Below are 13808 nucleotides of genomic sequence, written 5' to 3' on the forward strand. Positions count from 1 at the left end.
CACTTCTCCGGGGCACACAAGGCAAAGGGCAGGAACCGCCATCTAGGATTGCTTCGTCTATCGCTCACACTGCAAGGCAGCAACACCTCCACACGCTTCTCTGACAAGCGCCCTCCCAGGGCGCTGCGCTCACAGCCATTTCGTGCAACAAAATACTCAGGCACTACCTGCAAAAGCCAGTATGCAGGGTCAGACCTGTCCCTAGGCAAGGACACCACACCCCATCCTCCTCAGGGCCAGGGCAGACTCCTGGGTCTTAGCCAGACCCCAGCAGACATCCTTATGACTGTGGGCTAACAATAAAAATAACCTAAACTCCCAGTATGGCCTAACCCGTGTAAAAACGACTACTGGGCCCCTAGCTGAAACGCCTGAAGCTCAAAACCCAGAAACGCAGGTTGCCTCAGGTCACAGCTGAGCCGCTGGCGCTAGAAAAAGGGAAGCCTGAGCCCCAGGCCGCCCCTTTGAGGCGCTACTAACCGCAAGCTCAGCACGGGCGGGGCGGGGCGAGGTACGGAGGCCGGAGGCAGAGACCCTCCAGGGAGCGCCAGACCGCCGACAGCCCCACACACGCCCCAATCGCCCCGCGCCGGCCGTTACCGGCCCCGCCCCTTCCCCCCGCCAGGGCGGGGCAGCCGCCCCCCTTCCGCGTCACCTGACGTTGCGGCCGTTGGTGACGTCACCGGCGCACGCGCCGCGGCCGTTGGCGGCGGGCGGGGCGATGGCGCTGCTGGTGCGGGACCCGCTGGAGGCGCGGGCGCGGCCGCTGCCGCTGCCCCCCGGCGGCGGCTCCGTGCGCGGCCTCCTCTGCGCCCGCGCTCGGGCCCTGGTGAGTTGGGGGGACCCGGTGGCGGCTATAGGGCCGCAGCGTCTGCTCGCCCCCTCCTCGGCGGAGCGGCTCCTCAGGCCGGCGGCGGCGGTGAGGGGCGGGGGAGGGCGCTGCTGCGGGGCTGGCGGCTTGCCGTCTTCGTCTGGGGCTTCCTGTGTGTTTTGTCAGCATATTTCATTTTCAGTCAAGCGTGTGACTGGATTTTATCGTTTTTAGAGCATTCCGGAAGAAAGTTTGTACGTGAAATGTAACGGGCGGCTGGTTGACGCTGAAGATGCGCTGCAAAATGGAGCTGTCTATAGCCTGGAACCGAGGCTTTGTGGCGGAAAAGGAGGTTCGTTGCTTTACTGCTTCATATCGATTGGAGCCTTGGTTAAAAAAAAAAAACCTTAAATTATATTGGCAGTAGCAGTGCCAGTATGTTGGCAGATCTCATGTAAATGTGCATGACTGGAATAAAGTTTGTGAGTTAAAAACCATGGTCTATGCGTAAAGCTGAGACTTCACCGAGGAATCTGCAGTTCAGCTAACAACTATTGCTGGCACAGCTCTTCACATCCCTGTTTAGCTTAGCTTTGCTCGTAGAAGTCCCTGAAGTGTACCGAAGTGACTTCAGAGTACCCATTCTGTAATTAGACGCATCCGGTTCCTTAGGTCCCTACATTTCATTCATGGTCACAAGGGTAAATATTCCAGGTACAAATAGCATGCAATTTGAATAAGTTATATGACCTAATTTATTTTGTTGTGAAAACTTCTTATTTGAAAAATTACCTAAATGCCAGGAAGTCAGAATTCTAAGAACTAAAGATATATCAAAACCAGGCTCTTTGTATTGTCAAAATGTTTTAACTGTGTTACAACCATGCGTTGATACCAAAGCGTGCAGCCACTGACAGTATAGGCGTTCTGTAAAATGAAACATGATGGGTGAAGCAGGTTCAACAGAGTAGTTGCATGTAATCAGCATCAATGGATCTTTGCTTTTTAAATCCAGTTCTCAGAATTTTCCGTCTGTTGAGCTAAAATGCTGAATAATCATACAGCTTTGCTTTAGAATCCATCTCAGTTTGCTTTGCCTCTTTCATAGTTTTAGACAGAATTGAAAATAAATGTTGTTGCTATGGTTTTTGAATTGAAATGCCCTAAAAGTGGAGCATCTGGTATGCTTCTTCTCACATTATGTCAGCTTCAGTTATCCTGGGATGACACAAGATGCGTACTCTGTGATATACTGTGTGTTACTGACATGCCATTGGGGTTAGTTAAAAACGGCTCTTTAATGATATTATCTGTTTTCTTAAGTTTTGTTATTGTTTTGATTTTATAACTTAAAAGCCTGATAAAACCAGAGAAATGGAAACAGGTCAGAAATATTGAGACTGACTTCATGATCTCAAAGGATTATACGTCATGCAGGCTTATAAGAGAGCTGAGTGTTTTATTATCAGGCTTAATTCAGCAGCTGTGACTGAAAGCATTGCTGTTGATTTTTTGGGAGCAATCTTAGCTAGGTGTAGCAGCTAGGTCCTCATATTCTTCAAAATGTAAAATTCAATTGAATGTTTAACGAGCTATAGAAACTGCTCGCCTATGGCAGTAATTGGTTTTATTAGCTGAACAAAGTTCTTTTTCTGTCTCATGATATAATAGACTGTCTGGATTGGTAAATATTTGTAATAGTTTGTAAAGGTACTTTTGGAGCACTTTAAGACTACAATACAGATTTGTTCAGCTCCTAGTTAAAGAACAGTGCTTGGCACTTTCGTATCGCTTTAAGGGTTATGTCAGTATTAATCCACGTGGTGTCTCTTTGATGTGCCTTTTCTCTGATTTTAGAGAGTATGCAGTGGGGTTGAGTGACAGAAATGAAGAGTCTTGCCTCTGGGTAACTGCAGGCTGAGGAGTGTATGCAAATCTAGTTTGGGGGGCTCCCCAGAATAACATTGTACATTGTGAACATCTTGATGAAGTTGCTGTCTAGCTAAGGCTACCTCTTGGAAAAAAAAACCTTTTTTTTTTTTGAGGTTAAAAGGGGATTCGAGTTTTAAGTTTCAAGATCAAAGAGGCTTAAGGGGGAGGCATATCCTGGCTAAATTGGGGGGGGACCAAAAATGCTACCTTGAGAGGAAGAAGATAGCAAACTGTTGTGCTGGGGGAGTCCAGGAATAGCCTCTCACGTCAGAAACTCAGCACAGGTTCTGGTAACTTGAGAAGTGATCTGGCATGATATCAGGGGCATGAAAATGAAATGACAGGTAAATGCTGGATGCCTTTTTTCATTTGGTGTTTCAGCATTAGGCCCAACAATACAGTTCTAACATGTAACTTTCAACTTACTTTTGGTTTCATTTGCACCGTAGGAAAGTGTTGGATTGACTATATTCTTCTTCTGTGATTTAATTTTTTTTCTTATGTGATAACTTATTGTGATTGACTGTCAGGATTCTACATGCTAGTTTGAAAGATAGTGATGGTGTTTACTTTCTGGGTTCCTCCATTTGTTTCTGTTTAGCTAGTTCTTGATTATTCTTTTGTCAGGTTTTGGATCTATGCTGCGGGCACTTGGTGCTCAGATTGAAAAGACAACGAATAGAGAGGCTTGCCGAGATCTCAGTGGAAGGAGACTTCGAGATGTCAATCATGAAAAAGCGTGAGGCACTTTTTAGAAACTGTCATAAAATAGACTGACCGTATCAACAAAAGAGGTCGAATAGAAGGCTGTTGTAGCAATGAAGTTTTATTATTCTTTATACTAAATGAAGTAAAAGTGAAATCCTAAACATAGATAGACTGGAAGTTAAGAGTTCTTCTGCTTGTTTTGTTATAATTGTCCTCTATTACAACATAGATGTGATTGTATTGCAGCCTGCCTCTGACAGAGTGGTCTGCACCTCTTAGATTTCTCATCTGAAAGTCCTAAAATTCTTCTAAGTCTACAAGACCGTGATACTGGGGAAATGTGACCTAAGTGCTGTTTCTGACTTCCAAAATAAACTTTACTCTCTTCTCTGTAGTAGAATCTCTGTATATTCATGAGGTATATCCACTGGGTTTTTTTTTTTTTCTTCTTTTCCCACACTCTTCTATCCTAGCAGGTGGGGAAGCATTCAATAATTGCAAAGCAACAAATTAGTATTAAGTTAAATGTTGGAAACCCTCTTATTTCCATGGATCTGTCTTTTTGCAGGATGGCTGAATGGGTGAAGCAGCAAGCAGAAAGGGAAGCAGAAAAAGAACAGAGGCGCTTGGAAAGGCTGCAGCGGAAACTTGCAGAGCCAAAGCACTTTTTCACAAATCCAGACTATCAGCAGCAATGTCATGAGATGGCTGAGCGACTAGAAGATTCAGTCCTTAAAGGTAGTGAAGTTTAACTTCACTTATTTTTTTTCTCTCCATCAAAAAATAAAGGAAACTAAGAAACCCTTAGTCTCACTCCAGTATGAAAGTTTCAAAAAATAAAAATAAATTGCTCACAGCCACTGTTTCAGTTGAATGAAATTTTAAATTCCAGTAAAACTTGTTGGAATTCATTTCTTCTCTTTACTACTGCCGCTGTTAAATTGCGTCAGGCAGCATAACACATGGAAGTGATGCTTCATTGTAATGCGATTTAGTATCTCACATTAAATACAAAATTCTGTGGAAGTAGTGATGCTAGTTCAGCAATAAAATTATATGCCATCATTTTCAAGGAAAATATAATACGTAAACAGATCTTACATGACAACTAGAAGTTGAATATAAATAGAAAGTATCTTGTTTCACATACTGGTCTTTGTATTTATTTTTCTTAGCCCCTGATTGTTCCCTTGCTGTCAGCTTGATAATGAAACTTTAGACTGAATGGGAAGTAGGATCTGAGAGTTCAGTTCAGGAATTAAATTTTGAGATGAAATTTCAAGATTGACTCTGTGTTTTAGTAAAGCAGTATAAGAAGACTTTTGCTGCTACTGAGTTTAGTTTGAACATTTGAGCCTTCATTACTGTGCAGCAGTAGTGATGTTTTTCCCAAAAGTTATTGTTTTAAATTACATATGAAATTAAAAATAAGTAGAATTTAAAACAAACATGAATCGTATGTTAACTTTGTTTTGAAGGATTGCAGGCCACTTCCAGCAAAGTAGTGTCACCAGGAACCAGCGATAGTCGGAAACGTCCAAATGAATCTGAAAATAATGGAACAAAATCTGGAAAAAGAAAATGTTTTTGGTAAGCACTGTGACTCGATAAGGCGTTGAGCAGGAGGTAAAAGTTAGATACACATAAGTAAGCAGTCAATATCTTTATCTGACATACAGACTTAAATAGCAACAAGTAAATTAAACCAATTAAATTGAAGACCTGAAAGTAAACGTTGTTGCTTTTGTCTACTTCTGTCCCCGCTGGAGCAAGCAAACCAAATTTACAAAAAATGGGCACCTTCTTTCTTCTAATGTGGTTATATGCTGTTAGCTTCTGTTGTCCTTCTTTCGTTAATGGATTAATTGAATTTACAATCCTTTTTTAAAAAATGCATATGAAATGATTTATTCTCTCTGTCATTTTTTACCTAGTGTAATGTGAAAGAAAAGTCCTAATGATTCCACTAGTGTTTGGAGTAGCAGCAGGTATTGCATACTTCTATACCTGGAAGCTGTGAAAAAGATGCCTGTTTTTTGAGGGTGTTGGATTCTGTTCAATATTAGCAGCTCTTCCATTTAGAATGTAGAGTAAACTGTCCTAAATGGTTGGTAGAGTCGGTCAGGGCATCTCTCTGAAGCAACATTTGGAAAGAGAGAAGTGACACTTTTTTAAAATGTGAGGATGGATGAATATTTGTAATGTGTTGCTTGTTCAGGCTGGGATTGGAAGGGTTGGATGATCCCGACAGTTCAGAATGTGATGATGACAGTGAAGATGATTCCGCTCATGCATCTGGAGGAAGTTGTCCATCAAGCAGCAGGTATAATGAAAATCCTGAAAATTCAAATGAATGTTCAAGTAGCTCTGTGGATTCAGCAGAGAATAGTTCAGCTACCAATGCTGCGAAACCACTGGAGCATCCAGAACGTACTGGAAGAGATCTGCAAGGGGAGACACTCACAAAGGAGCAAACCAAAATTCCAAGCGATGAGAACAGCAAAACGGCAGAGACCCTGAAAGAAGACGCCCAGGAAAAGAATGAAGTAACCAAAGCTCTGAAAGAAGGGGAGCAAGAAAACGTTTCCTGTAAGGAACAGGAAAAAAAACAGTTACAGAGCACGGTAAGTATAAAGCAGTACAAAATATGCTATGCCTTTTTCTTCAGTTGCTTATATTCAGTCACTTTTTCTATCCCCACAAAAGGGTGGCATTTGTCATCTGACTTTAATGCATGAGATATTGAATTAGAATCATAGTCTTCCTAAGCAGTTAATAGAATCTCCAGAGTATGATTCAGAGCTCATAAAATCCCAGGGTTAAAAAGGGAAAATAGCTTAACTGAAGATGCATTAGCCCTACTTACAAAAAGGAAATATACTAGTTAATGGAAACTGCAGCCAAAGAAGGCTCTCAGTTGACAGTGTCTTCACTGACCCCTATTAATTCCCCATGGAGATGGCTGGATTGTAGTGTAGTAGCAGAGTCTTGAGAGATTCTAAGTAGAATGGGTCAAGGGAGAACTTTAAATCTATAACATGAATTAAGATTTTAGTAGTCTAGAGTTTCTACTAAGGTGCAGTTGCTCTTGGCCATCTAGTGCTGCCTTTCCTGAGATGCTTGGTGTCCTCCCCCCCTTTTTGTTCCCTTTGCATAATTAGACACACTCTGGGTCCACAATTCTCTATTTAGGGGGAAGGGAGTAAAAAAAAAAAAACTCTTCTATAGTATGAAAGACTTCTTTCCATCCTTTTTGGGACTTTACCAAGCACTGTTTAACTTTAGTAGACTTACTTAAAACATAATTTGACCTTGATGTTTATCATGGGCCACATTGTTTAAAATAGAAGTTGTTCCAAGTAGAAGCCCTAAACCAATCAAATGATCAGTCTGTCTTAGTTTCTTGTATGTGTAAAAGAACTGAATCTTGTTCATAGAGAACACAGCTAATCTGGTTGAAACTTCAGTTCTTATTTGGGCATTGAAAGCCTGAAAGCAGCAGCCCCTTCACTAAAAAGGGACAAGATTAATATAAGTGAAAGACTTCATCTGAGTTTGCAAAGAATGATGGAAGAGCAGATTTAAAATCGATGATCTGTTATGTCAGTGATGAAAGTACTTCTCTACTGTTCCAATACCATGATTTCTCCTGCTGGTCTGGGCTCATGTCAGAGCTCCCTCAGCTCTATTGTGAGCAGCACTGACCATGAGGTTGCTTCTTTGGTGACTGATAGCTGGATGACTGGGATTGTTTTGTTGTTGAAGAGGCTTTGAATCCTCCAGCCAGGAGAGAATGCAGCTTTTCCCACTGAACTGGTGAAAGCCCAGCTAATATTTAGCAGTAGAAGTTGCTAATACTTGTGCTTAATTGCCCCCTTCCTGCATATTACTGCTTAAATTTTGGGGGTGTAAAGAATTCAGGCTCATTGTCTCAATAAAACAAGGCATGTCTTTGTTTTCAGACTAGAGAGGTGCTTGGATTTTCTGCCTCTGTTCAACTTGAGCAGAAAGTTTGTCAGGTGCCAGTGACTGAGTTCAGATAAGTGAAAGGAAAATTTAGTATAATTAAAAGGGGAATAAAGATCAAGGATGTAAGCTGAGAAGTTAGAACTTTGTTGTCTACCATACTATTGGAGCTAGCACATTTTAAACCGGATGTTTACCGTTCTCCAATGTTTACCCTTTGCTCAGTGTTTGCAAGACTGTCTATTCTTAGAACAGGAAACTCCACCAGTGCTTTGGCAGATTGCTGTTGCAGGTGGAAATAGTTTTATAATAGTCCTTGATGGATTTTGTAAAAGTAGGGCTAGAATAATGAGGTGACCATTCTTTTTTTGTATGCTTAGCAGGACAAAGGCTGTAATTCTGTTAGCGCTAATTGTTTTTGCTGTGCTCATAACTGAGTTGTCTTATTCCCACTGCTTGTATACTTGCTTTAAAGTCCCTTTGATAACTTCAGCATGATACTTCTCATAAGAATAATAGGTGCTTGAGTATCCAATGAGTAGGCCTAGATTTGTATTCTTTTTAGTGCGTGTTACTAAACTCCACCATTCTGAATTGTCCTTGAAGGAATACGGACAAGGACTGTAGAAGGTCCCGAGCAGCCTGCTCTGGTTCACTCAGCTTTGAGCAAGGGCTAACACTAGACGATCTCCAGAGGTCACATCCTCCCTCAACTATTGCAGGATTCTGTGAATACATCAGTTTCACTTTAAGATTCAGTTTTCTTTGCTTTTCGTGTGGCAGGATGAGATACGAAATTAAGAACTTGCTGTTCTGTACAGTCTTACTAAAAAGAGGATGCTTTAAATATACTTTTATAATTGCAGTGTAACTGCTTTAGAAATGATAACTGTTCATCCCCTTTCGTACTACAGCTCGGGGATATGTGGTTATAGTCTACATCGAGTTAAAAAGGGGCCGATAGCTTTGTCATGCCTCTGGGAACCAAGCTTAAGCTACTGAACTGCTAGGTGAGATGGCAGCTTATCCATTTTAAATCAGTTTTCTTTGGAGTGCTTAACTTCTTTAGGTGTAAAAACTGTATTGACTATTTTGTCTTCAGAGGAAAAGGATTAAAATACTGACACTGAACATCTATTTCACTCTTTTCTCATTGATGTATTGGAAGTAGAATGTGTTAATTCTGGTGGGACAAATTAAAAAAATTCAACTGCATTTATATCATTTAAAGTGACCAGGGCTTCTCTCTTGGAAGCAGTGTACATTGCAGGCCTGAGGACATCTGCAGCTTGTCTAGACTTGTTAGAGCGAGCTTTTAACTAGCCAGCCAGCACAGGCACTGTGAGGAGTAGAATTGTAGCAGCACAGGTAAATACCGGGAGCCAAGCACATCTAAGCATTCACCCAGCTCTTGGGTGTGTTACCTCTGTGAAGATTTTCATATTTTACGGTTAGGCTGCTAGCAGTGCTTGAGCAAGCTTCAATTTGCTACGTGATGCATAACACTTTGCCGTGGATAACACAGATACCCATAACTATGAGAATACCCAACATAATATATACGGTGATATTGCTCAGCAGTATTACCCAAAGTAATTAGGACTTTGAGATGATCCTGTTCAAAGGTCTACTGTAAAATGAAGTGTTTTGTCTATACTTTGTTTCCATACTGCCTGCCTCCATTTTCAGGAAGAAAATAAAATAATAGTAGTCATGGGATGTTTTTCTCTTTACAGGAGGTGGAACCGATAGATCTACTGTCATTCAACTCTGCTGCTGAAATGGAAGTGCTGGGATTAGATAAACTGAAGTTGGAACTGATGGCTTTAGGACTGAAATGTGGAGGCACTTTACAGGAAAGAGCAGCAAGACTTTTTTCAGTGAGAGGTCTATCTAGAGAACAGATTGATCCTGCCTTATTCGCAAAGCCCTCTAAAGGGAAAAAAAAGTGAATTTTGAAATTATTTTGTGTCTGAGTGCTTTTAAATTTTCCTTATTCTACTGACATTCTGTACTGCCACCTAGAATTCTTTGGCATATCTAGATAGTATCTGGTTTCTATTTTTAATGAAGTTTGATTAATGTAAAACAGAGTAAGTTGCTAGATAATTGTGTTCAGTATTAAAGGAGTGGAACTATTTTCTTCTGATATGCTTTACAAATGGTTATAACAAGTCTTAATGTAAGAGGTAGAACACACTGTCTGTAGACAGAAAGAAATAACCTGACTGTTTTCCAGAAAATTAATGTGTGATGCTGTCATCACCTATTTTAAGAAAAGTAGCAATCCTTTCTTAGCTTTATATTGAATCTCCTCTAATGTTTATTGCAGTTAGCACAGTTGCAACTGTCAAATGACAAACATTGAACACACGATAAAGAGAACATTTTTATATAGATGAGGTTAGTAATATATAATAAATAATAAATAAATGCACTGTTTTGTGAATTTTGTGAGGTGTCAGATATCAGTATGACAATCATTAATTGGTATAAGTATTTCTTTTTTAAGAAGTTAAATAAAGGAATTTACTTATTTTGCTCTTGAAAAGTACCAGAGGGGAAAAGAAGAGTCATGTCCTTATGAAATTAGAAAGAATAAAGTACATTTGTTGGTTACTGAAGTTAGTAAGATGCAGAATGATCATCTGAAGTTGAAAGGGAAGTTTAGGATAGATTTTAATTTTAATTTTTTTTCCAATGGTAAAAGCAATGGAATAGTCTCCCAAAGACTTGAATATCTGCACTAGTGGTGCTTCGGCCTGGCACAGTGTCTGTAGCCTCAGTGCCACGAGTTATTCTGTGAGGTGATAAGGACTGTGCTGGAAGGGCAGTGCACTCACGTGACTGGATGCAGCTTCCACCTCTCTTGAGAGGCTTTTTAATAATGTTCAACTCGGTGCCTCAGATTTCAGATTTTACCACCATGTGCTGAAGAGTGCTACATGATCTGCTTATCTGATTTTCTTGGATAAACACTTGAAAAATTAAAAATCTGTTGTGTCCTGTCCTGACATCCTACCAGCAGCTTGTCTGTAGTAAAGTTTGGCTCAAAAAGTAAAGTTTTTTTGGAGTTGCAATACTGAAAGGAAATGGCTTTGAGTGCCAGGGCATCAATTCACTTGCAGAGTATTTAATGTTTCTAACATAATCAATTCATATCTAGTATTTCAGTCAGCATTGACTCAGTTTTGCAATCTTAGTATAGCGTTTCTTCTCAGTTAGAATTTGTTTATGCTTGGAAGTTAGTTTTGGATTGAGAAAGCCTATTAACTTTAAAGCTCAAGGATTTATTCTTGACAAACTCTGTAGGCAAGCTGCTAAAACAGTTGTGTTCATGCAGCTGCTCAAAAATGCTGGTTGGTCTGACAGTTTTGTACTTCCATCAGTAGTGTGACCTGTTCTGTACCTTGCATGTATGCTGAGGAAGGTGAAGTCACACATGGCTCCTTGTTAGATCTACTGGAGAGAGATCATTGCTTCTGCTCACAGTAATCCCCCAACAGAGTCTGCGTCATCCAGCCAAGCTGAAAACTGCACAGCAATGCAGCGTCCTCAGTCTTCATTGTTCCTAGTTACTTCATTAGAAAACGAAGTTGGAAGACTTATTGCTCCAAACATTTATCCCCCTAAAGTTTCCGAGTAACCCATCCTGATGCGTGTTTTCCTCCCTGTGAAAGTTAACCGGGGGGGGGGGGGGGCGCACAGGAGCCTCGTGCCACCAGGTGTCGCTGTGCCCCGGGGCTGCAGGGGCCCTCCGCGATTCAGTAGCCCGCAGGGAGATCTTGTAGGGCTGTGAGCTCTTTGTTAGCAGACCTAGGAGCTAGTTTTTCTAGCATTGCTTTGAGTAAGTTCTAGTTCGTAGGGGACCATGAAGTGTTACTGAGGAAAGGTGTGGAAATTGGCAAGTACAGGATTCATTTGTCATGCAGAAACTGATGCTTAGGCAAGTGAAAAAACATGTATGTGCCTTAGTTTTTCTACCTGTAAAGTGAATTTGAAATGTATTTTAGGTGAATAAATAAAAGGTTCTGTAGAAGTACAAAATATTACAATAATACACATTTTGGGGACGCTTGGCCAAAAGTCCTATTGGGATACCAAAGCTTTATACTGGCATTCACAAGTTTAAGCTTCATCAGCATCCCTAGGATTTAAGAGAAGGATAGAGAGATGTTTGCAGTGGTGTTAATGATACCATCATATGTGAATCCAGCACCTGCAGATACATTTGGCACTGTTCTGAAAATAGGTCACGGTATTTAAGTACCAAATTATTAAAGCATGTTTAAACTTTTCTCTATTTACCTACATATGTGATTCAAAAGTAATGAACTCACCATTTTGCAGGTTGCATGTAAACCAGATTGTACTAATGATAATGATTTATATACAGCAAATGATATCCTAAGAAAATGGATGTTTGGTCGAAGAAACTGACTTGACATGTCTGACACTTCGGTTTATAAGGGAGTCTTGGACAAATTAAAAAAAAAAGGCATTAAGACTCTGAAAATCACATCTCTTGGGGGTCATGACAGAACAAATTGTCCTGGGAGAGAAAGGAGACTTTTGTTTATTGAGTATGTTTCTCTAGGAAACTGGAACAGAAGGTATCTAGGAGGTCAGCTCAACAAAGTGAAGTTTTGCTGGCATAAACGTGCCGCCTGTAAGAACACTTATGTACCAGCAGCAGTCCAACTTATGTGGCAAACCTTCAGTGTTATTACTGCTATTGTCATAAAGGCATATACATCATTTGGGTCAGGAGAGTACTCGGTTATGTGAGCACATTGAAACTAGGGGATGTTCCTCTGTAATGTGGCAAGGCTAGTGTGAAATAAAATAGGATTAGGCCAGTTTAATGACAGGTGTTAGCAGCAACTCTTACCTAAGCTATTTCCCCCTCACTGTAATTGCAGTCTTTCTTCTGCTGCACTCACATAGCTGTTTCTAAGACCACATCACATGCTAAGTCACATATTTGCCTTTTTTTGTGGTTGTGTTTTTCTTGTTAAGCCAGGTCGATTCCCTGATGTGACATATGGTGTGGCTCTGACAAATTTGTGTCGGCACAGCTGAAGTAGCATTGCAGTGGGTAGGGAATTAAAGAGTGGTTGGAGAAGAGAGGCTGGAATATCTTAAACCAACAGTACCAGCAAACACTCTGTAATGTGAAACTGTCTTCAGGAAGGCCAGAATTAAAAGAATTATGCTACGTTTCTGTTAGAAAACAAGGGCTTATGTTTACCTTGAACTGTTCTTGACTAGCTTCATGTATAGGCACATTTACTCTGGAATAATTGTTTAGCTCCTGTTGAGCTGAACAGGAACAAGTGCTTGCTCTGGAACATGCCTACGTTAAGGGTTACCCTAGCGTAGCTCTATGTATAGGCAGCCTCGTGGGCACCCACCTGCAAGGCTAGGCTGTTGCACGTCCATAAGGCACCTTCAGAAAAGAGCACGATAACAAGTAGGACTCAAACTGATCCTTCGTCAAACAGAAACAAATAAAGTACTGGAAGCTTTCTTAAGAATTAGGTCAAGAAAAAAAAGAATTCAACAAATATCAGTTAAAAAAAAAAAAAAAAAAAGAATACAAATTGAAACTGTTCCAAGGCAGCGTGGGCCATTTCCATAGGAGGAGGCAAGGACTGGGGGAGTCTGGAGAATGAAGGGCCTTAAAATAGAGATGATCTTCCTAGTTCAGGGCAAGAAGATAAAGCAGAGTTTGTGGTGCTCCTGCCTGTATCTTCCTTATTCCAAGAATTAACACAGCTTTGGATTTTCAAAATGTCTTTCTGGTTATAAATGCACCAAAGCTATGAATGTCTTTCTAAGGAGAAGATTCACGCTCCTACACAAACACTTCCCAAACAAGCAAGAGGTGTGTATTACAGAATTCTTCTCAAGAGTGTCATTTTAAATGCATTTATTTCAAACATCTAAAAGATTTAGAGTACTGGCTCATGTTTTCTCTTGAATTCCAAGGTTACTGATGATAAAATTAATGAGAAAAAATACCTGCACAAACCTAAGGAAGGGGTTTTCCTCACTTCATACAATCCATATAAATGGAATGAAAATAAGTACATACATACACAAAAACTGGTGTGTTGGAAAAGAGGGCAGAGGTTGTTACTCAGGCAAAATGTCCAACTTGGATAAGAATTTGCTTCTGGCTGGCAAGTTCGGCATTAGAATGTGCTATTTCCTTCTATGCTGCTTTTTAACAAACTTTTGTTCTGCCGATCATTCAGTGCTCCAGTTCCAGAAAAACAACTTTCTGGACCATCCAACATCACCAAACAGAAGCATTCACTGCTACACCCAAATAGTTTATTTCTGGCTTCTCTCCATGACGCAGAGGACCAAAAACTTGTTGCTGTTA

General features: G+C 40.7%; 1 protein-coding gene across 1 annotated transcript; it reads left to right on the forward strand.

The window, feature by feature from the left end:
- Window positions 1–653: 653 nt before the first annotated feature.
- On the forward strand, window positions 654–9866 carry SDE2 (SDE2 telomere maintenance homolog). Its single transcript, XM_026094709.2, has 7 exons — window positions 654–829; window positions 1046–1163; window positions 3371–3482; window positions 4020–4189; window positions 4930–5041; window positions 5670–6075; window positions 9154–9866. The coding sequence occupies exons 1-7, from the start codon at window positions 722–724 to the stop codon at window positions 9367–9369; spliced, it is 1242 nt and encodes a 413-aa protein (XP_025950494.2). The 5' UTR covers window positions 654–721; the 3' UTR covers window positions 9370–9866.
- The last annotated feature ends 3942 nt before the right edge of the window (window positions 9867–13808 follow it).

The sequence above is a fragment of the Dromaius novaehollandiae genome, chromosome 3, assembly GCF_036370855.1.
Source record: "Dromaius novaehollandiae isolate bDroNov1 chromosome 3, bDroNov1.hap1, whole genome shotgun sequence".
In the NCBI taxonomy this organism is placed as follows: Eukaryota; Metazoa; Chordata; class Aves; order Casuariiformes; family Dromaiidae; genus Dromaius; species Dromaius novaehollandiae.